This window comes from Cyprinodon tularosa, unplaced genomic scaffold (genome assembly GCF_016077235.1).
Source record: "Cyprinodon tularosa strain WSP-4 unplaced genomic scaffold, ASM1607723v1 ctg1248, whole genome shotgun sequence".
Classification (NCBI taxonomy): Eukaryota; Metazoa; Chordata; class Actinopteri; order Cyprinodontiformes; family Cyprinodontidae; genus Cyprinodon; species Cyprinodon tularosa.
The window spans coordinates 27,758-52,141 of NW_024038057.1; the positions used below are offsets into that span (position 1 = coordinate 27,758).

At 43.5% G+C, this 24,384-nt stretch overlaps 2 protein-coding genes and 1 long non-coding RNA gene across 3 annotated transcripts in view; 2 read left to right on the forward strand and 1 right to left on the reverse strand.

The window, feature by feature from the left end:
• Positions 1-9,973, reverse strand: part of LOC119777562 (sushi, nidogen and EGF-like domain-containing protein 1) — a 36,049-nt gene extending 26,076 nt beyond the window's left edge. Inside the window, exons 1-8 of the mRNA XM_038276466.1 lie at positions 9,894-9,973; positions 9,673-9,741; positions 8,083-8,106; positions 6,375-6,398; positions 6,253-6,276; positions 6,037-6,057; positions 5,898-5,921; positions 4,910-4,933 (exon numbers count right to left, since the gene is read on the reverse strand). Coding sequence (XP_038132394.1) covers positions 4,910-4,933; positions 5,898-5,921; positions 6,037-6,057; positions 6,253-6,276; positions 6,375-6,398; positions 8,083-8,106; positions 9,673-9,718 — 187 coding nt within the window. The 5' untranslated portion in view covers positions 9,719-9,741; positions 9,894-9,973. The remainder of the gene's footprint in view (positions 1-4,909; positions 4,934-5,897; positions 5,922-6,036; positions 6,058-6,252; positions 6,277-6,374; positions 6,399-8,082; positions 8,107-9,672; positions 9,742-9,893) is intronic.
• Positions 9,974-12,139: 2,166 nt separating this feature from the next.
• Positions 12,140-14,539, forward strand: LOC119777560. The gene is made up of 3 exons (XR_005279935.1): positions 12,140-12,390; positions 12,475-13,564; positions 13,666-14,539. It is a non-coding gene; the product is annotated as an uncharacterized LOC119777560 (long non-coding RNA).
• A 295-nt stretch (positions 14,540-14,834) lies between these two features.
• Positions 14,835-23,072, forward strand: ccdc83 (coiled-coil domain containing 83). The gene is made up of 4 exons (XM_038276467.1): positions 14,835-14,859; positions 14,973-15,206; positions 22,388-22,534; positions 22,595-23,072. Coding segments are annotated over exons 1-4 (408 nt in total). The 3' UTR covers positions 22,597-23,072.
• The last annotated feature ends 1,312 nt before the right edge of the window (positions 23,073-24,384 follow it).

Here is a 24,384-nt window from a genome sequence, read left to right on the forward strand (position 1 = left end):
TAGCCATGCAAACTGCGCAGAATCAGCTGCATGGGCTTACAGCCCAGATCAGTCAGCTGTCTGACACGTTCTGCGCTGCGTTCCAGACCTCAGCCTCCGCTCCCCCGAGCGCAGCGAGCGCAGCCCCAGAGCCCACGCAAATTGAGCCGCTGCCGTCAGTCCCTGAGACCTCCTCCCCTAGCCCTGAGAAGTTTTCTGTGGACAGCGGGGACTGTGGAGGATTTTTATTTCAGTGCTCCTTAGTTTTCAATCGTTCCCCGCGAACGTACCCCAATGATGAGGCAAAGATCTCTTTCATCCTGCGCCTATTAACAGGGCGAGCATTAAGATGGGCTGAGTCCCGCTTTCCCGACTGCCGACGTTTCCGCTGCACTTTTGATGAGTTCCTGCAGGAATTTAAAATGATCTTTTCGGCCGAGACCGATCCGGTACAGCAGTCCCGGTGCCTTTTGACTCTCAGGCAGCGCGGCAGGCGCGTCTCTGATTTTGCGATCGAGTTCCGCACGCTGGCAGCCGCCGCGGGCTGGGAACCACACGCTCTAAAATCTGTGTTCTAACCCTAACCCTAACCATAGGGAGTTAACCTCCTTTCTCGTTTTTCCTGTTAAACACGCCCCGCTCGTCTTGGGTTATGCCTGGTTACAACAACACAACCCACACATTAACTGGGCTGACCAACGCATCGAGTCCTGGTCCCCAACCTGCCTGTCTCGCTGTATGCAATCCGCCGTTCCCATTTGTCCTACTTCTGTACGGACTTCCTCTGATGTGGACCCCGTTAATTTAAGTTTGGTCCCTGAACAATACCATGACCTACAGCTGGTTTTTAGTAAAGCCCAGGCTGAGTCATTACCCCCGCATCGACCGTATGATTGCGCAATCGATCTCCTGCCGGGCGCGCCTCTGCCAACTAGCCGCCTTTATAACATCTCTCGGGCCGAACGACAGGCACTAGAAAAATATATAAAGGAGTCCCTGGCATCCGGCCTGATCCGTCCTCCCTCCTCTCCACTCGGAGCTGGCTTTTTCTTTGTGGGGAAGAAGGACGGCTCCCTCCGCCCATGCATTGATTATCGCGGGTTAAACTCGATTACTGTTAAGAATAAGTATCCCCTACCACTTCTTTCCTCTGCTCTTGAACCGGTCCAATCCGCCACTATCTTCACCAAATTAGACCTGCGCAATGCTTACCACTTAGTTCGGATTCGTCGGGGGGATGAGTGGAAAACGGCATTCAAGACCCCGCTTGGCCATTTTGAATACCTGGTTATGCCCTTCGGCCTGTGCAACGCCCCGTCAGTCTTCCAGGCCCTTGTAAATGACGTCCTTCGAGACTTTCTGAACCTATTCGTGTTTGTCTACTTGGATGACATCCTTATTTATTCTCAAAACCTCTCTGAGCACCAACAACATGTGCGGCTGGTTCTCCAGCGGCTCCTGGAGAACCGCTTGTTTGTTAAGGCTGAAAAGTGTGAGTTCCACAAGTCCTCAGTTACTTTCCTTGGGCTCATTCTGGAGGGAGGTAGGGTCCGATCTGACCCAGAAAAGATCAAGGCGGTCCTCGATTGGCCGGTACCAGAGTCACGGAAGCAACTCCAACGCTTCCTTGGCTTCGCCAACTTTTACCGACGCTTCGTCAGAGGCTATAGTCAGATCGCTGCTCCCCTCCATGCTCTCACGTCGCCAAAAACCCCTTTCGTCTGGAACCCTGAAGCCGGCTCTGCATTCGCCGCATTGAAGGAAAGGTTTTCCCAAGCTCCCATCCTCATTCACCCTGACCCTGAAAAACAATTCACAGTTGAGATAGATGCCTCTGACACAGGTGTGGGCGCGGTCCTTTCCCAGTGCTCGGACCGTGATCAGAAGCTCCATCCTTGCGCCTTCTTCTCCCGACGTCTGACCCCCTCAGAGCAAAACTATGATGTAGGAGACAGAGAGCTCCTGGCCATTAAACTGGCCCTGGAGGAGTGGCGTCACTGGCTCGAGGGGTCCGAACAACCCATCATCATTTGGACCGATCATAAAAATCTTGCTTACCTCCAAACCGCCAAGCGTCTCAACCCCAGGCAAGCCCACTGGTCCCTTTTCTTCTCTCGGTTTAACCTGTCCATTTCCTACCGTCCAGGCTCCAAGAACCTGAAACCTGACGCCCTCTCCCGTCTATATGCACCCCAGGACTCTGTTAGAGAGCCAGCTCCCATCCTGCCACCCACCTGCTCCTTTGGTGCCCTCCACTGGGAGATTGAGGATCTGATCAGACAAGCTCAGCACTCAGACCCTGACCCCGGTAACGGTCCTCCTGACCGAACCTATGTTCCCCTCTCTGTTCGCCCCCGTGTAATTCAGTGGGCCCATTCAGTTAAATTCTCTGCCCATCCAGGCATTAACCGGACCCTCTCTTTCATCTCCCGGCACTTCTGGTGGCCTTCTATGCCTAAAGATGTCCGGGAGTATGTCCTCTCCTGCCCAGTCTGTGCTCAGAATAAGACCTCAAATAAACCCCCAGCGGGCCTTCTTCAGCCACTGCCTGTACCTGAACGCCCTTGGTCCCACATTGCTTTAGATTTCGTCACTGGCCTCCCAGTGTCTCAGGGCATGTCAACCATACTCACGATCATAGACAGATTCTCCAAAGCCTGCCATCTTATAGCCCTCCGTAAGCTCCCATCGGCCCTCCAGACTGCCCAGCTCCTGGTGAGGCATGTCTTTCGCCTCCATGGCATCCCACAGGACATTCTGTCTGACCGTGGTCCCCAATTCATTTCTCGAGTGTGGAAAGAGTTTGCCACAGCCCTTGGGGCCAGGTATTCCCTTTCCTCCGGGTACCACCCGCAGACCAATGGGCAGACAGAACGGCTTAACCAGGAGCTGGAGTCTGCTCTCCGCTGCCTGACTTCCACCAACCCAGCGGACTGGAGCAAGTACCTCCCCTGGGTCGAGTATGCCCATAACTGCCACACTTCCACTGCCACCGGGTTCTCCCCCTTTGAAGTCTCCCTGGGCTATCAACCTCCGCTCTTTCCCGCAGACGTTAGAAAGATCGCCGTTCCCTCTGTCCACCATCACATCCACCGCTGCAAGCAGATCTGGTTGCAGACCATCCAGGCCCTCCACAGAACTGCTGACCAGAACCGCAAATTTGCTGACCGGAGGCGAACCCCTGCCCCTCATTACTGCCCCGGTCAGAGAGTCTGGCTCTCCACCCGGGACAACCCCTCCGGGTCCACCCACCGCAAACTGGCCCCCCGCTACACCGGTCCCTATGAGATCCAGGCCATCGTCAGTCCCTCAGCTGTCCGTCTCCGCCTCCCTCCTCACTCGAGGGTCCACCCTACTTTCCATGTCTCCCGCATCAAACCCGTGCTTTCCAGCACATTGTGCCCCTCAGCCGAGCCCCCTCCTCCCGCCCAGGACTTCCAAGGGCGCCAGATCCAGAGGATTGTGGATTCCCGTCGGCGGGGAAGAGGCTGGCAGTACCTCGTCGACTGGGAGGGCTGCGGTCCCGAGGAGCGGTCATGGGTATCCGGCTCCTCCATCCCTGATCCTGCTCTTCTTGATTCCTTCCTGGCCTCTCGTCCCTCCACATCTTCCTCGCTGTCGCCAGGTGGCGACCGTTGAGGGGGGGGTGGTGTCAGGACTCAGCAGGTAGTGTTGTGCTTTTTCTGCCCCTGCTTTCTGCACAGGTGACTGGAGTTGACTGGTGGGCGTGGTACACACCTGAGGCTCGTTCTGTGGTTACCTGTCTGCGCTATAAAAGGAGCTCTCTGACAGCTGGAGGATGCCAGAGTGTTAACCTTGTGTGGTACGCCTCAGTTGGCCACTGTCTTTGACAGCCTGAACCTTTCCTGTTTTTGATCACCTTTCTCCTGTGTCTCCTAGAACGCTCCCTCGACTCTAAACCTGCTCCGGGCGTTTCCCCAGTGCTCGCCTGGTGTCTCCAGCTGATCGCTGATCACTGCTCCCAACGGCGCAGCTTGGATCCTGCACGAGTTTCCCCGGCCCGCTCATCGGTCACCCAGTCACCGGATCACCTCACCCAGGCAGCGCTGAGTTCGCTCCTCCACACCACCTCCCCAGTGCGCTTTCTGAGCTCAGTGGTAAGCCTTACGCACCTCTTTACGCGCGGCCCGTCCGCGGCGCGCTGTCTAACTCATCTCTCCCTTTTCAGCTCGTGCAAACCCCGGTCCCGTGACTCTGCCTGACGCTGACTCATTGTTTAGTTTTCTCGTTTCCGTGTATTTATTTCTGAGCTTTAATAAAACCCTGAATCTGCTTCCTGTCTCCCGAGTGTTGTCTGCATGTGGGCCAAACACGTGAAAAACATGACACAATAAAAGGGCACGTCAATGTTTGAGTGAAGTATTTTCTAGGATTCAAATAAATCCTAAAAGCTAGCCATGTTTCCCATTCCGAGTACATCACCATGTTTAATAGTCTTGCATAAGAATTAATCCAGCTTCTTGTTACCAGAAAGCCATAGTTAAACCTTAACTATCTTGCTAAACCAGTAATCCTGCTTCGTGGTAGAGCACTCAGGTACAGAAAATGAAAAGCTCTTACAGAATTGATTCCAATCATTTGCATTTCTAGCTCCACAACACAGACCAGATGCTAATCACCTGGATAAGTTAATAATATGATGGACCACTAGGCAGGGTTTTTACTTTTTAGACCTGGAATATCTACCTCTGATTGTAACTATACACAAAGGGCTTTATTTACAAACTAACTGACCAGAAAAAAGAGTAAAACACAAAACGACAAATAATGCACCGACATGTCTTGGTAATCTTTCAGGAAAAAATTGTATGCAAGCATTTTGCATAAGAAGAATACAACTGACATACAAAACATGTCAAAATGTCTATGTGCCTTGTGTATAATTTAGACTATTTAACTTTCATATTACCTGAAGTCTGAGCTGTCATTTCACCTAAAAAATAAAAAACATATCAGACTGTATGTTTATTATAAGCTTAATATTTACATAGTTAGTATTGAACAGTGAGGCCTCTTTAAAAAAAAATATTTAAAAGTTTCTGTTTCTGAAATATAATACACACATTTCCAAAACTGTTTAGATTTTGCTTATAATCTGTGGAAAAATAAATGTATTAACTCATAAGGATGATTTATAAATATGTAATCATAGCTGTGTTTTGCAGAGTATTGTAGAAAGCATCCAATGTACCATTGTTGAGACCAATTGCTGACCTATATGAACCTTGTGATACTACAATACTACGTTACAAGTTTGAGGCAAACACAGTTCCTGCTATTGCTGTTCCAGCTGCAGGGAAATAATAAACATTGTCTGGTGCCAAGATACATGTGATAGATAAAGAAGGTCCTGGTCTAGACGGAGGATCTGGCTTGGTCAAGATGCGTATGTATTGTTAGAACATATTGAGGCGTAGGGTCTGTGCATCTTTAAAAAGTTGAGGTACATGAAGTGCTTTCATTCTGTAGGCTAAGGGACAGAGGTAGGTTCTTAGCAGACTTTCCTTAGATATTTCTATGATAAATATATGTCTTTATTTAATTCTTAACTCCTCTTATTTGTGACTTCCCTCTTTAAACAAATAAACCTTGGGGAGGTGACTTAGCGACAGAATCTTTCATTTTACCGTAACTGTGCTAAAAAGGAAGTTTTGCTTTTAAGAGTATGTCATTTCTTTTCTTGAAAGAGTATCATGGTTGTGTTTTAGATATATCATCTGAAATATTGGTGATGTAAAACCTTTTTTGGTTTGTAACAATTATACATTATTTTAAAAAGTAAAGTGAGTTGGTTTTTTTTAAAAAAAAAGGTCCCTGTAGTAACATTTAGTAATACACGAAGAAACACAGCCTGACAGACAGTGTTGAATTACCTGAATTAGATAGTTTTAACATACCTGTATTAGGAGTTGTCATTTCACCTACAAAATCAGACAAATAACGTTGTACATAAAGATAGGACACATACATTTAATACGTTACAGTGTGCGTATTTATTGTTAAGATTCAAATAACATATCCAAACTTTCAATTTACCCGGCATTGAAGTTATGTTTCCTATAAAAAGACAAAGATATCATTGAACATAAAATTACAGTAAATAACTAATGTCAATACATCACACTCATTAAAATCCTTTGTTAGAGTTTAGACCTTCTAACCCAAATTAAAATTTCTTTATTGTTTTACAGATATTTATTTGTAATTCATGAATTCATAATGAAATCATAACAATAGTAGCAGTTTAACTACCTGTGCTTTGAGTTGTCATTTCACCTGTAAGAAAAAAGATAACATTTTCTTTCAAGATACATAAACTCAATACAATGCCTTTTTTTCAACTAAGTTTTGAAAGATCAAAAATTTAAACCTGCCTGGGTTTTGAGTTGTCATTCCTCCTTTAAAAAGATAAAGACAATCGAACATAAAATTAAGGAAACAAATATCTACCCCAGAGGCCAGTTTAAAGGTGCATTGTCTGTTATGATTCTGGCCTTTCAGTTTCCTTCTCATTACCCCTTATTCACAAAGACTCCTTTATCCGTTTAACCTCTGTTTGTCATAAATAGAAGCTTTTATGTCAGCGTGATAATTCCTACGGACACAATCGCACTGCAGTGTGATAAACAGCTGAGGCGTTTTTTTCTGTCATCCATCACAAGTAGACTGTTTGTATATCTGATGGACTACAGAGCTAAATGCATACATTTCTAAAATTAAGATGAGCCAGACCAGAAGTCAGACACAGGGAAAGAAAAGTGGGTGTTGTAAATTTGCATCCCGTATTGACTGCAACACTGCAACTTTTTGCAGTGTGTGGTGAAGCGGAAGTGCTATGTGTGAAGCTCACTTTACACTCTGCCTCCCCCTTTAGTCATTTTTTTACAACACCTGCGATGCTCCAGCTCACTTTCATCAATGCCCATTCCTCCCACCTATGTTCCAGCCTTTTTAAGCAAGCACAAAACTAGCTGATGGAGCAAGATTATTTTTAACCTTTGGTGAATAGATGTCCGGTTTCCCTTCTCGGCCTCTTTCTGATCCTATTTCTCTGTCCCAACTTCCTTGCCAATGATCAAAACTAAGTCATATATCTAATAGCCTGATTTCAATAATGCAATACATGTGAAATTTCAAAGAAATCCAGGTATCAACTGAGCTGCGATAAACTCACTGGCATAAAACCCTTCTTTTTTATGGTGTTCAGGCAAGTGGCCAGTAAAGCTACATCAGGACACTGGACACTTAATGGACAGTGTGATAGACTGTATTTGTCCTTAGCTGCTCAGGTTAAAGATGAAGTTTTAACTAAGCTTTAAACAAATGCAGAATAGTAAAAGTTGGTATGTCAAAAATGATGAAAAATAAAAAATTAATTAATTAAAAATAATTCAATTTGTCAAGAAGATAGTTTGATTTAACTGCTTCATGGTTTTCAAGCTCCTTTATTGCGATGTTTTGTTTGAGCTCTAGTTGTGCTCTGAATTAAATGGGATCTTCAATGAAAGGGCTCATCATTGTTTGAGTGAAGTATTTTCTAGGATTCATATAGATCCTAAAATTTAGACATGTTTCCCGTTCAGAGCACATTACCATGTTGACTAGTCTTGAATAAGAATTAATCCAGCTTCTTGTTACCAGAAAGCCATAGTTAAACCTTAACTATCTTGCTAAACCAGTAATCCTGCTTCGTGGTAGAGCCCTCAGGTACAGAAAATGAAAAGCCCTTACAGAATTGATTCTAATCATTTGCATTTCCAGCTCCACAACACAGACCAGATGCTAATCACCTGGATAAGTTGATAAGATGATGGACAACTAGGCAGGGTTTTTACTTTTTAGACCTGGAATATCTACCTCTGATTGTAACTAAACACAAAGGGCTTTAATTACAAACTAACTGACCAGAAAAAAGAGTAAAACACAAAACGACAAATAATGCACCGACATGTCTTGGTAATCTTTCAGGAAAAAATTGTATGCAAGCACTTTGCATAAGAAGAATACAACTGACATACAAAACATGTCAAAATGTCTATGCGCCTTGTGTATAATTAAGACTATATTTAACTTTCATATTACCTGAAGTCTGAGCTGTCATTTCACCTAAAAAAAAACAAAAAAACATATGGAACATAAATTAAAGGCAGTAGTAACCACTGTTTTATTTTTTGATTTTATCAAAACAATTAATATCTTTAAGAATCATACATTCATAGAAATTCTAGAGTGGTGCAGAAAAAAAAATGCTGTATATAAATACTAACTAAATATTGTAAACATCTGGACAGGACCAAAATATCTAATCATTTACTTTTGGTTACAATGCCAAAGTCAAATCTACAGGATTCTGTAGCAATAGAACTATTAGGTTTACGTCAGCTGTTACTGAGGAACCTGAGTCAGCTATTACCAAGTCAGCCGAGAAATAGTTTCTTCGTAGCAATAACATTTTTATATTCAAGCCAAAAAAGAAGCAAGACGGGGTTGAGCTGCAGTCAAGCTATTGAGCACTGGTACACATAAAGGGAGGTATAAGGCTTAGAAGCAAAGCTTTTGTTTTGAACAAGTAATTGAATGTTTGCTAATGCTAAACAAAGGTTAACATTGGCATTAGTTGACCTGGCAACAGTGGTGTCAAAAGTACACACATTTGTTACTTAAGTAGAAGTATAGATACTGCAGTTTAAAAACACTCTGGTAAAAGTTGAAGTATCAACTTGACCTCTTTACTCAAGTAAAAGTGAAATAGTATGTGCTCCAAAAACTACTTAAAGAATAAAAGTATAAAGTAACCTTAAAAAAAAAACAGTCAGAATCCACTATATGAATTGAAAGCTCAATTTTTTGACTATTTCTAAAATGTCCTTGAGATAGGGCCAAGGATGAGGGAGGTCTCCATCTCCCGATACGCTCTCGCCTGTGTTCGACCTTTCAGACATTTCTACATCTTTTTCTGAATCCTACATTGTAGCATGGCATAGACAATTCACGTTTACAGTTTGAAGAACACCTTTTTGCTTCTGATGATTTCCTTTAGCTAACCAATGAGTGTTTGCGTTATACGACTCATCCAATTACACTAGTTTTCACTAGATGTGGATGGCACCCATGATGTGCATTGGATGGCGCACATGACGTGAAATAAATATTTATAAACATTATAACGAAGCCAAGAGAAACTTTTGTTTTAAAAATGTAAAAAACAGAAAGCACAGATATTTCTGTGAAAATGTAATGAGTATAAGTCAGAAGTAGGAAGAAAAATAAGTAATGGAGCAAAGTATTTGTACTTCGTTACTTGACCCCTCTGCCTGGCAACCAGCTGGCAAGTAATAAGGATTGAGAGCAAGCAAGCTTAAGTGTGCAGCTTAATGGCAGGGAGCAGTTAAACTTGTCGCAACCACATGTAAGTTAACAAATTTTAATACATAAATCCCAGTAGTTTCTTTGCTTTGGAAGATATTGATTTTTTTCAGCATAATATATGGGTATACTGATTCATCATTTAGGTACACTACATTTTATTGTATGCATGTTTATTTTTTTAAATAAAAATTTTTGTCCCTTAGTTATTATTCAAAGTACAAGAGAGTCAATGGAGTATCAATGGGTCAACGGATGAATTCTCTCAGATAAATTAATTTAGGCTTTTCTTAAGTGGGTACCTACCTATAATTGACAGAAGCAGTAAAGGCAGTATGATTCTGCCCTCCATTTTGCAAAATTCTAAAGTCAAACCTGCAAAAGAAAGGTTTAGAAGAAAAATGGATTTTAGAAATTCTAATCATGTTGATTCATAAATGGATTAAAATAAAATATTATGTTACCTGCTGACTCAATTAGAATATATAACGTTAAAACTGTTTGTAATGTAAAAAAAAATGTTTTACCTTTTTTATGTGCCTCTCTGGTGTGTACGTATGTTGAACGACAGAACGGTGCTGCAAGGCTTTATAGAGTGATAGCTGGCACAAATCCAATTGTTGTCCTACCAGAAGGTTGTATGAAAAGAGCACACCAGCGCTTCCTCATATAATGGTAATATCTCTTCTCAGAAAACAAGATGGCAGGCATACTCCAAGGCACTGCTAGTTCAGGGTACAAGTACACCAACAATTTGCATGAGTGACAATAACTGTGTTCTTTTGTTCTGAGACAGCTGGGTGCAGGTGTTGCCTGAGGTGTACCCACATGAAAAAAAGATGTAAATGAAGTATATTTTTAGTAGGCTGTATTTTTTTTTAAATACATTTGTAATATCTTCTCAAGTGGATTTTACTTATGAAATGTAGAAAAAGAATAAAAATAAAATATTTCATGAAAATATACTTTCAATAATTTGTTAATCGGTATTCATTATTATTATAAAAAATATACTTTGTAAAACATAACTCAAATTTCCTATTTATTATGTTTGATTTTTTTAATAAAACACAGAAGCTGCCTTTACCAACTAATCCATTTTAAGATATGCAATCTATAAGGGTTAATATTCCACAATACCTTTCACTGATAACCTTTACAATTATTTATTAAATAAAGAATTATTTCTTTATTTAAAGGATGAATTATTCAGGTTGATACAAAATTCTAGCACAAGCAAAAATGGTTATAACATAAACCATTACTTATCTTCATACTATTAAACGTTCCGTAGCCATTCTCTGAAGTATGAATGTGCTTTAGTATAAGTATAACGTATAAAGTTTATTTATAAACTTCAAATATATTCATAAATTTGAAGTCATACTTTCTATTTATTTATTTTTTTCAAAATACACTTTGGGTCTTATTTTGGTGCAAATATAAATGTATTTGTAAAAATCTATATTTTCCAAGCATAATTTAAGAAATATAACAGATACCTCTCTAGAGTTGTGCTCAGGGTAGATTTCTTAATAGCTTAGGCATATAATTCTTTTACCTTCCCACTGTCTTATGAGAGAGTGGGCAATAGCTAACTGGTCAGCTTGCCTGTTCTCTCTAAGCTTGCGGCAGGGTTAATATTGGCCTCTGCTTGACAGAGAGGATATAACCTGATGGAAATGTAAATCAAAATATTTTTTTCCACAGAAGGGCACTTGCTCCTTTGCGTGCCCTGGTGTCAATTTAACCCTATTCTGGTGTCAATTTTCCAAATAAACGTGTCAAAAACACTTGCTGCATATAATTAAATTTTGATAATAGCTTTTCAGTGGTGTACATATTTTATGCTAATAATTCCCATAAAGTGCAATAATATCTGTTACCATTTTTTACATGGAAAAAATAAAAAAATTAACAAAGCCAAATAATTAGTGTACAAATAGAGTACAAGTTATATTTCCTCAATTTTACTCTCTTTCAACATTGTTTGGCAGTGGAATAACAATTTATTAATGACTCCTAACATTATACATTTATGTTTTAGTGACAAGGGAATTACAGCACACATATACTTGGTCCTCATCACTTCATCAATAAATGTAAAAGGTGTCTGTCTGGAGGTGGGGCACGCTGGCGAGCGCCTGGTGGCTTTTACCCATGGAGCCCGACCGCGCATAGCCCGAAGAGGAAACATGGGTCCCCCTTCCAATGGGCTCACCACTTGTAGGAGGGGTCAAAGGGGTCAGGTGCACTGTGTGATAGGTGACAGTCGAGGTCGGGGACCTTGGCGTTCTGATCCTCGGCTGAAGAAGCTGGCTCTTGGGACATTGAATGTCACCTCTGTTGGGGAAGGAGGCTGAGTTAGTGCACGAGGTTGAAAGGTTCTGACTAGAAATAGTTAGACTTACCTAGACGAATGGCTCTGGCTCTGGAACCAGTCTTCCTGAGAGGGGCTGGACATTCTTCCACTCTGCAGTTTCCCATGGTGAAAGGCGCCGAGCAGGAATGGGCATACTTGTTGCCCCTCATCTTGGTGCCTGTACTTTGGGGTTCACCCCGGTGAATGAGAGGGTGGACTCCCTCCGCATACGTGTGGGGGGACGGGTTCTGACTGTTGTTTGTGCAACAAACAACATTATTTGGGGGGTTACTGGAGAGTGCACCTCCTGGGGACTCCCTTGTTCTTCTGGGGGACTTCTTTTTTTAATTAATTTATTTTTTTTTTTTTACAGTGTCCTGTCTGGCAATGTGGCAATAAGAATAATTGTCTTGATGCCAAAAAGCGCCCAACAAATTTTACTTTCACAAGTGTAGCAGTATGGCAATTGCCGTATTGCTCCACTTGTTTCATGCATATAAATGTTGGGATCCGGAGGCTTGTCCACCAGAAGGCGCCGAAGATCTTCCTGCTGAGGGTATGAGCTCACCTCCACACACCTGTTTCCTGTCTCCTCATCAAGAGGACTTCTACTTAAGGAGAAGGAGACTGACACTCCTCTGCCAGAGTGTTTGCCAGCAATGGTAGATCTAACCTGAGCCAACCTACCAGTTCTGAACCTTGTTTGTTCGGAAACTTGTCTGACCCTGTTTGTCTCTCTCTCACAGATCCTGACTTACCTGAAACCTTGGAGATTGAAATCTCACCCTGGAATCTGCCTCCCTGCCTCAGTCTCATTCTCTGCCTCTGCCCTCAGCCCTCAGTCTGCCAGCAAGCCTCCGGACTCACAAGATTCCCCCCTGCTGATCAGAACCCTCTCAGAACAGGCACTCTATTCTGACATCTCAAAACTGCAAGTTTCCTGCATCCTGTCTAAAAGCTCTGTCCTCCTCAGTGGTGATTCCCTGTGACCGGTCCAAAGAACCAGAACCAGTTCATCATTCTATCATTGTACATATTGTAAATAAAACCTTTGAACTTTTTCCCTGACTCTAAGTGTGTTTCTGCATGTGGGTTAGACGCCTAGAACCCATCATGACAGAACACTCTGGCCAACAAACTAGCCCAGCGGAAGCACTCAGGAGGACCTTGGAACAACAACAAGTCCTCATTCAGAGCCATGACTCCGCCCTCCGTGAGTTAAGTGAACACCAAGCTGAAGCCAACCGCACCCTGCAGGAAATTACTAACTTTCTCCATAGATCCAGCTCTCAGACTGTTACACCAGTGGTTGAAGCCGTTCAGCTTCCCGTTCAGGATTCCAATCCACCTCTCAGGTCAGAGATCCACATGTCATTTCCTGAATTCCGGCCATCTCTCCCCGAAAGATTTTCTGGAGACCCAAGTAAGTGCAGAGGATTTTTGTTCCAGTGTTCAATAATTTTCAATCATTCACCTCTGAGTTTTGTGCAAGATGGAAGAAGGATTTCTTTTATTTTGTCCCATCTGTCTGGGAAAGCCTTGGAGTGGGCGGAAGCTAAATTCTCGTCCAAGATTGAGTACGGTTGTACTTATGACAGTTTCATTGAAGAATTTAAACAAGCATTTAATCAAGATTCTGATAAGACCCCGATTCCCGTGATTTGCTGGAATTAAAGCAAGGAAACAGAACAGTGATCGAATTTTCGATCGACTTCCGGATCAAAGCGGCCGCTTCTGGTTGGGATGAAACGGCACTAAAGAGCGCTTATTTTTATCTCTAGATGAACCTCTAACCTTGGAGGATTTGATCAAACTGACAATCCGCCTAGATAACAGGTTACGAGCCAGATCCAAGAATCATGTTTTTCCAGTCACTACACTTCTTGAAAGATCTATTAAAGGAACTAATGAAGTCTGTTTTCCCCCCTTGTCCTTAGAAGCAGAACCCATGCAGATTGGTCACACCAGACTCTCAGCTGAAGAGAAACAAAGGAGATACAAACAAAACCTCTGCCTGTATTGTGGTGAACCTGGACATTTTGTGTCAACCTGTCTCGCTAAGGTAAAAGCCAGGGTCCGCCAGAGGAAATGAGGAGTCTGGCGGACCATCTACAAACTAAAAAAACTCCTCGACTGCTATTACCTGCTACTCTGTTTTTTGAAGATCAATCCCTCACATTGTCGGCCATGATTGATTCAGACTGTGAGAGAAATCTGATCGATTCTAGTTTGGTCCAACAACTTAATCTTGACACCACCCCGTTGATCAAACCCCTGAGAGTCTCCGCCTTGGATGATAAACAACTACCTCAGATTACGCATCAGAACAAACCGTTAGAGCTATTAATCTCCGGCAACCATAGAGAGATCATCTCATTTTTTGTTTTTCCCTCTGCTAGCTCATCCACTGTTCTAGGTTTTGATTGGCTACAACTCCACAACCCACATATTAACTGGTCTAAAAGACATGTGGAGTCCTGGTCTATCCCCTGTCATAGTTCCTGTCTCCGCCCCGCCGCTCTTCCGAGTCTGCCACCGGCAAACCGTCAGGAGGTTGACCCGCCAGATCTCTCAGCTGTTCCTCCAGATTATCACGATTTGGCTCCGGTTTTCAGTAAGGCTAGAGCCCTTTCTCTCCCTCCACACCGTCCTTATGACTGCGCCATCGATCTTCTCCCTGGGGCCCCTCTCCATAACAGTCGGCTCTATAACATCTCCAAACCCGAGCGGGAAACTATGGAGAAATATATCAATGAGTCCCTAGCCGCTGGAATCATCCGACCATCTTCTTCTCCACTCGGAGCCGGGTTGTTCTTAGTCGGTAAGAAAGACGGATCCCTTCGACCCTGTATTGATTACCATGGGATAAATTTTGGGGAGGGGGGGGTTGAGGGGGGGGTGAGTGAGGCCATCGGAGGATAAGATCAAAGCGGTTCTGCACTCTGCACTGGCCCACTCCTGAAAATAGGAGACAGCTTCAAAGATTTCGGGGATTCACTAACTTTTATCGCCGATTCATCAGAAACTACAGCCAAACAGCCCAACCACTAAGCAACCAAGAAATTGTCCCCCCCGTTTCATTGGCCCCTACAAAATTGAGTCCATTATGAGTCCCTCTGCTGTCCGTCCAAGTTTCACAAATCAAACCCGTCCTGACCAGTCCGCTTTGCCCTCCGTCCGACTCCCCCCCCCCCCCCCCATGACATTGATGGGCATCCTGCTTATACTGTTCGCCGGATTGTAGACTCCTGTCGTCGGGGCCGAGGTTGGCAGTACCTGGTCGACTGGGAGGGCTACGGTCCGGAGGACCGAACCTGGGTCCCTGGTTCTTTTATTTTAGATCCTGCTCTGATTGACGACTACCACCCCTCCCGGCCTTCGGGTTCTTTGGACCGCCAGGTGGCGGTCGTTGAGGGGGGGTACTGTTGGGATCCGGAGGCTTGTCCACCAGAGGGCACCAAAGATCTTCCTGCTGAGGGTATGAGCTCACCTCCACACACTATTTAAGGAGGAGGAGACTGACACTCCCCTGCCAGAGTGTTTGCCAGTAATGGTAGATCTAACCTGAGCCAACCTACCAGATCTGAACCTTGTTTGTTCCGAAACTTGTCTGACCCTGTTTGTCTCTGTCTCACAGATCCTGACTTACCTGAAACCTTGGAGATTAAAATCTCACCGTGGAATCTGCCTCAGTCTCTGCCTCTGCCCTCAGCCATCTGCCTGCCTGCACTCAGTCTCTGCCTCTGCCCTCAGCCCTCGGTCTGCCAGCAAGCCTCCGGACTCACAAGATTCCCCCCTGCTGATCAGAACCCTCTCAGAACAGGTACTCTATTCTGACATCTCAAAACTGCAAGTTTCCTGGATCCTGTCTAACAGCTCTGTCCTCCTCAGTGGTGATTCCCCATGACCGGTCCGAAGAACCAGAACCAGTTCATCCTTCTATCATTGTACATATTGTAAATAAACCCTTTGAACTTTTTCCCTGACTCTAAGTGTGTTTCTGCATGTGGGTTAGACGCCTAGAACCCATCATGACAATAAATTGCTTTATTATAATTATGCAGGGAGTTTTACAGTTTATATGGACACTCCAATGTAAATAGAGCAGAAAAACAGAAGAAGAAAGGGAAGAAAAAAAAGAGAATAGATGAAAGAAAGAAGAGATAGAAAGGAGACAATGACAAAACATTTTCAGTCTGCTTCATCACCTGTAACGAAATGAAAAAAGAACAGCAGAACCGAAAGACATGGTACGAGATATACAATAAAGCAACACCTTGAAACTATCGCTAAAGTAATATTATTAAGTCTGACATGTACTATGTGTTACCTGAAGATATGAATGTGGGGTTTCTGTATGGAAGTGAATCTCTAAGTTCCTGGAGCCAAGCACCTGTAATTGTTTGTAAGGGTGAACTTGTTTATGTAAAGTTTATCCATAGAAAAAATGCTCAATAGTGGTTGTGGAGAGCTGAAAAGGCACACCCCCAGAGCATTGAGTCCAGCGCCGGGAGACCCAAAGCCTTAGGCGCCCAAAGGGACCCCAAGAGCGAAGGCACCAAGGAGGGGCCAGCCCCGGAAATCAGACCCCCACCAAGGGAGGAGGAGAGACAGCCCCGAAGAAGCCCCCCAGCCACCGCCATGCCGGCGCCGCGGGGACAAGTCCGCGGGCTCCGCCGGCAGCCTGCCACCCTGAAGTTTGGTTCGGGCGCCGAACACCGGCCCGCCCACGGCACCGACCGAAACGCCCCGGCCCCACAGAGCACCGAAACATGCCCCGCCCCTGGCACCAAGCCCCGCCGACCGGTCGCAACACCCAACGGTTCTTGTGGGGGACTTCAACGATCACGTAGGCAATGACAGTGAGACCTGGGGAGGCGTGATTGGAAGGAATGGCCCACCTGACCGGACCTCGTGTGGTGTTCTGTTGTTAGACTTCTGTGCTAGTCATGGATTGTCCATAACGAACACCATGTTAAAGCATAAGGGTGTCCATATGTGCTCTTGGCACTCGGACACCATAGGCCGTAGTTCAATGATCAACTTTGTTGTTGTTACATCTGACCTGTGGTCGTATGTCTTGGACACTTGGGTGAAGAGAAGGTCGGAGCTCTCCACCAACCACTACCTGGTGGTGAGTTGGCTCCGATGGTGGGGGAGGACGCCGGGCAGACCTAGTAGGCCCAGAGGTATTGTGAGGGTCTGCTGGGAACGTCTGGCACAATCCCCGGTGAGAAGTGGCTTTAACTCCCATCTCTGGCAGAGCTTTGAACACGTTCAGAGGGAGGTGGAGGACATTGGGTCTGAGTGGACCATGTTCCGTGCCTCTATTATTGAGGTGGCTAGTCGGGCTGTGGCTGCAAGGTTGTCGGTGCATGTTGCGGCGGCAACCCTTGAACACGCTGGTGGACACCAGCGGTGAGGGAAGCTGTCAAGCTGAGGAAGGAGTCCTGTTGGGCTTTATTGACCTGTGGGACTCCAGAAGCAGCTGATGTGTACCGACAGTCAAAGCGGCAGGTGGCTCGGCTGATCACTGCGGCAAAAACTTGGGCGTTGGAAGAGTTCCATATGGCTTCGAAGAGATCCTGGTCCACAATCCCGTGTCTCAGGAGGGGAAGCAGTGCAGTACCAAAACTATTGATAGTGGGGGTGGTGTGCTGCTGACCTCAACTCGTGATGTTTTATGTCAATGGGTGGAGTACTTTGAAGACCTCCTTAATCCCACCAACATGTCTACCATTGAGGAAGCAGAGCCTGAGGGCTCCGGCTCTGGTTCTCATATCTCTGGTGCTGAAGTCACTGAGGTGGTAAAAAAAAAACTCTTCAGGTCCCAGGGGTGGATGAGATTCGACTTGAGTACCTTAGGGCTCTGAATGTTGTGGGGCTGTGTTGGTTAATGCGGCTCTGCAACATTGCATGGATCTGGAGAAGGCATTCAACCGTGTCCCTCTGGGGGTCCTTTGGGAGGTACTCCGGGAGTATGGAGTACTAGGCCTTTTAATAAGGGCTGTTACGTCTCCGTATGACCGGTGTCAGAGCCTGGTCTGCATTGGACTACACCAAGGTTGCCCTTTTTCACTGATTCTGTTCATACATTTTTTTGGACAGAATTTCTAGTAGCAACCAAGGTATTGAGGGGATCTGTGGTGGTGGCCTTAAATTGCATCTCTGTTATTTGCAGATGATGCGGTTCTATATGCTTCATCAGGGCATGATCTACAGCTCTCACTGGATCAGATCGCAGCCGAGTGTGAAGCGGCTGGGATAAGGGTCAGTGCCTCCAAATACGAGACCATGCTCTTGAGCCGGAAAAGGGTAGAGTGCCGTCTTTGGGTTGGGCAGGATGTGTTGCCCCTAGTGGAGGATTTTAAGTGTCTTGCAGTCTTGTTCCCGAATGAGGGGAAGATGGAGCGGGAGATCCATAGAATTGGTGCGCCATCTGCTGTGAAGCGTGCGCTGTACAGGTCTGTTGTGGTGAAGAGAGAGCAATGCCAAAAAGCAAAGGTTTACTGGTCGATCTACGTTCCTACCAGTGTGCGAAATACCTGTCAATATTCGGGGGGGTCCCCATATCCCGTTTGTTGTGCAATACCAATCTAAATTTTCTCAATATGCAGTAGGCCTATTACATTTCAAAGTCAAAGTCAGCTTTAATGTCAATTCTTCAGATTCACCAGACATACAAGGACTCGAGAGGACGTTCGTTACTTATTCACCAACAGTGAAACCGATAAAGTGCACAGGCACAACAGATAAGATCAGTTCCTAATACTAAAATTTAAACATTCGATTTCACAATAAAATATAAAATGTACAATAATATTAAAATATGCAATACTTATGCTAGTGCAAAAAGGCAGATGGTAATGGCAGCAGAAAAACTATTATTATTATTACCAATTATGTAAGATATAGCATTTGTAACAGTTACAGTGGGGCGAACAGTAAATAAATATAGTATTAATAGTAGTGCAAGAGAGTGCAGGAGTTTGTCTAGAGTGATTTTTTTTTTGAGGGGGTCTCAGCTTCCTGACAGCTTGGTGGATGAAGCTTTCTGTGAATCTGAGTGGGCAAGAGCCTGAATAGACAGTCAGTCTATGAAAACACACACATGCACAAAGACTGTCTGTCTGTCTTTCTCTTTCATGCACACATGTCCTGCTTTAATCCAGTTTCTGACGAATGGAAATGGGTCGAATTTGTCCAGAGGAGGTCCGTTGAGGTCCACAAACAGGAGTGAAGACCTGCTGTCTTCACGCAATCTGTTCCGCGTGCAGAAAAGCACATGGCTAATTTGAATACGCGAACAGGATAGGCTGGCTCCACTTCACAAAAAAACCGAGCATATTTGTGAATAAAGTTTTTGAATTTTAATACTGGACATGTTGAGCTTAAAAACATTTAAGCGACCATCAGCGACAAAAAAATTATTTTTGTCCTGCCCTCACTCTTAGCTTAGCAGGTAGATAACCATCATTTCCAAAAACCACACCGTAAGCCTTTTCTTTGGATTTATTAGCTGGTGTGGATAGATGAATGAATGGTAAAACTGCAACAAACAAATAATGTGCATAAGTCTTTGTGTAAACAGGCACAATTCCAAATAAACAGGCACAATTCTCCTAAAAAATAAACTCAAAATATTCCCTGAATATGCACAGAAACATATATTGACACAAACAACATGTTAACATTAGCCGCTAGCTAGCGGCATCGCTAACAGCCAGTTAGCGCGTATGCTAGTGTCTTTTTAAACTTCTCTTCTCGGAGACTTTTCTTGCAATAAACCTCCAAACACAACATGAAACATAGTACTATATGTACATAAACGAAATACACCCTTCACATCAAATTACATGCTGTACTGGCCAAAAACGCAGCTCAGAGAGAACAGATTTAGCTATGCAGTGTTTACGCGTTAAACAGGAAGACACCAACTGCTGAACTTCCGGTGCTTTCAAAATAAGACTATATCAAATATTATACATAAGAAAGCTTATATTATATAATTTAGAAACAATACGCAAATATGAGCAATGGCTTCCTAAGGAGCCAGAACATTTTATTTACATTTTTTTTGACACAATTTAAGACTCCCCTTAAATTTTGCTTTTGAGGTTTTGAGGGGGTCTCATGGGTTAATCGGGGGGGTCGAGCCCCCCCGGACCCCCCGTATTTCGCACTCTGGTTCCTACCCTCATCTATGGTCATGTGCTTTGGGTCATGAACTGAAAGAATAAGATCCCGGACACAAGCGGCTGAAATGAGGTTTCTTCGTAGTCAGAATCAGAAATACGTTAATACATATATATAATATATATTAGTGCTGTCAATCGATTAAATTTTTTTAATTGCGATTAATCGCATCAATGCCTGAGTTAACTCGCGATTAATCGCATTTTAATCGCACATTTTTTTCCTGATTGAAAATCATTTAAATACTCTCGATGACATACAAAAAAATACATACAGGCTAGGTTTGTGCCAATGTTGTTTTTTTAAAATGAAAACAGGTCACAGATACTGATTTATGCCAAAAATAACAAATATGTAGCCAAAAAAAAGGCCCTGAAAACAGGCTGATGTAAAAGACAGTCTTTACCGTTAATACAGTCTTTTGAACAAAGACAAGCATTTTACCCTACTGCTATAAAATTTAGTAGAGTTAACATTAGATGTTAATTAACCAAGGTAATAATGAACAATTTTCAATCAATACATCAAAATCAATAGACCGACATCACTAGATGGAGGTAGTCTATTCTCTAGAAAGTTACTTTTCAGCCTCTTAACAAAAATGAGAACACACACACAAGCACCCACCCACACACAGACACACCCACCCACACACACACACACACACACACACAATACCGACCTGTGGCGTACACAGATGGCAAGAGTGCCGTAGCAGATTCCATTTCACCTCAGTAATCTGTTTTCTCAGCGTATTTCAGGTTGCTACTAGTTACCAAACACTCAACTTGTTTGTTGGTGGTGGGGCTTAAAGAACAGGCACTAGCGTCACCCAGTGTATGAGCGTCTTTTTTCCTTGAAGAGCTCCGCTCTGGAAGCCTATGAGAAATGCATACACTGGGGGAAAATAGCCCCGCCTTTCCGCAGGCTGCAGCGGGATGTACTTGGAAAATTGTACCATAAAACCACATAGCGTTAATCTCACGTTAAAAAAATTATCGCCGTTAAAATGGCCTTGCGTAAACGCGATAATTTTGACAGCACTAATATTCATATATATATATATATATATATATATATATATATATATATATATATATATATATATATATATATATATATATATATATATATGAATGAATGTCCATTTCAGGGGGTGGGGGGGTTGTAGAGATTGATGAGCACAGGCAGGAATGATTTCCTGTGGCGCTCTGTGGTGCATCTGGGTATAGGAGTCTTCTACTGAAGGAGCTCGTCTGCTGGACCATTGTGTCATGGAGAGGATGTTAGTCATTGTCTAAGATGGACTGAAGCCTGGGCAGCAACCTCCTCTCTGCCACGGTCATCAGTGTCCAGCTCCTCCCCCACAACATCATCGGCCCTACTGATAAGTTTGTTCAGTCTGCTGTTGTCAGCAATCCTCAGCCCACTGCCCCAGAATGTGACACTAAAGAAGAGCGTGCTAGCAACAACAGAGTCATAAAACATCCTCAGCATTGCCCCACAGATGTTAAAGGACCTCAGCCTCCTCAGGAAAAAGAGTCGGCTTTGGTCCTTTTTGTAGACCACCTCGGTGTTTGTAGTCCAGTCCAACTTATTGTTTAAGTACACTCCCAGGTACTTATGCTTCTCCACAATGTCAACAGGAACCCCCTGAATGGAAACAGGGGTCACAGGTGTTTTTGTCCTCCTCAGATCCACTAAGACTCCTTGGTCTTTGTCACCTTGAGCTGCAGATGGTTCAGCTCACTCCAAGTGACAAAGTAGCTCACCACAGTCCTGTATTCACTCTCCTCACCCTTTTCAGTGCAGCCAACAATCGCTGAGTCATTAGAAAACTTATGAAGGTGCAATAGTTGAAGTCCGAGGTGAAAAGGGTGAAGAGGAAGGGGGAGAGGACAGTCCCCTGAGGGGCCCCAGTGTTGCTGACCACCCTGTCAGACACACAGTTCTGTAGGCGTACATACATGGTCTGCCTGTCAGGTAATCAACAATCCAGGACATGATGGGCACCTCCACATGCATCTCTGTCATCTTATCACCAAGTAGAGCCGGGCAGATGGTGTTGAATGCACTGGAGAAATCAAAGAACATGATTCTGACAGGCCTGCGTGTCCAGATGATTGTAGACTCTGTTCAGTAGGAAGATGATGCTGTCCTCAACTCCCAGGCGGGGCTGGTAGGTGAAATGTAGTGGATCAGTGAAGGGCCTGACCATGGGCCTTAGCTGCTCCAGGACCAGCCTCTTGAAGGTCTTCATGATAATCATGACTGGTCTGTAGTCCTGAGGGTCGCTAGGGTCTTTGACACAGGAAAGTGTGCCCTTAGAGATAAGGTGAGGTGCTCAGTCATCCAGGGAGGACTTAGAGTAGAGCCGCTGCTCTTCCACATTGAGAGGAGCCAGTTGAGGTGGCTCGGGCATCTGATAATGATGCCTCCTGGCATCATTATCATGTGTTCCAGGCATGTTCCACTGGGAGGAGGCCCAGAGGGAGACCCAGGACACACTGGAGGGACTATGTTTCTCGGCTGGCCTGGGAGCGCCTTGGGATTCCCCCGGAGGACTGGTCCAAGTGGCTGAGGAGACCGGACCCCAGATAAGTGGAAGATGATGGATGGATGGATGGATGGATGGATGGATGGATGGATGGATGGATGGATGGATGGATGGATGGATGGATGGATGGATGGATGGAATGAATATGAAATTAATCATTTTACCAATTGGGTGTTTAGGTGTGTTGGTGCGTTAAGAGTTTAGAAAACCTGTTAAATGCATTGAAACCTCTGTCATAGCGATTTTAAAAACTGTAAAAACATTAAATGAATCTGATGTGTTGTGTTCATGAAGCACAGTGACAGCAATGAGTGCATATCAGTGTACACTGCTCTTGATAGGGACTCTTTGCCACTCATTTCTATGGCCCTAACCCGTACTGTAGGCCTAACTATTTCTAACACATGCCTAACCATAAACCTAACCTAAACTCCATTCACACATTAGGCTTAAACATAACTCTGATCCCAAGAATGGAAAATTTCATCAAGGAAATGTCATCCCCACAAGTACATATACATCTCCTACATGTAATATATTTGTCGGAAATAGTCCTCACAAGGTAACAAATCTATGGCCACACACACACACACACACACACACACACACACACACAACAACTTCTCTCACTATCTTTGCGCAACTTAGCCTAACTGTGACTCTTACCCTAAACCAAATCAATATGGGTTCATACCTAATCTTGACCTAAACTTAATTCCCACCTTAATAATTTTGTAAAAATCACATTAACATAATTATTCTAAATACTACATACAATACATAGTTATGTATTTTCTATGTAACTTCCAAAGTTTTACCATTAGATACTGAGTGTGTCATATCGTTTAAGCTGAGTAAGCTGATAAAAGAATGGTTTGACTATTAACAATGAATAGTGAAGAGTAATTAAAGGTAAACTGCCAATAATTAAAAGGTATTAAAACAGGTGTTGTACTTGCACTTGTAAAAAGTTTGTGTCAGTTCATGAAATTTTCAGTTCCCTATCAAGCTCACATTTTTTAGCAATACAAACTTTGTTTTTTAAACCGTGTTTATTAATAAACTATAATTTAGCTTAGCAAAATATAAACGAAAAAATACTAGCTGGGCTTGCCCCCTTTGATTGTCAAAATTGAGTGGACTGTTTAACGATGTATTGCCATGTGTCATTTCTGATATTGGTATAAGGAAAGTTTTCCCTTTTCAACTCTTTCAGAACTGTCTGTTACAGTTAGCCACACAGGTTCTTTAACTAAGCCCAAGATTTTCTCACTTGCTCATTCTAGGTGGATTAATTCATAATTTTGTGGACATATTTATGCTATAGCTTTTAAACAGATATATAGTTTTTCTTAAGCACCCTTGATATGAGAATCTTCTTGTTGATTATCACTTGAAATCTTCCTGGGTCCTCTTGAAGTCACTTACCTCTTTAAATCTCTCACCACACTTATTAATGGCCAACACCCCACCCAACCAAACTTAATTATGAGGTTGGTAAAATTAATAATGCATATAGAAATACTTGATAAAAATCAAATTTATTTGAAATAAAATCACAGTCAATCATAGTGCTTATTACATTGTTTGTTACATATTTTACAATCAAACTGTACAATTGATTGGATTAAATCATGACCCTATTGTCTGCTTCCTTACGATTTATGTTGTATTTGCAGTTAAGGTAGAAAATAACCTATATATGGAACCAAATATATAGAAAAAGGAAAGAATACACTTTTTACCAAATTTAATCCTTAGACCAAATCACCCTTAATTTTCTGTCTAATTTATAAAAAGAAACTACCTCAGAGAAACAGTCCAGAGCAGTACAGTGTCACTATTTGACATATTGTCATATCAAGGAGGCAAGATTTGAATGTAAATATCTAGAGTGCAGCTT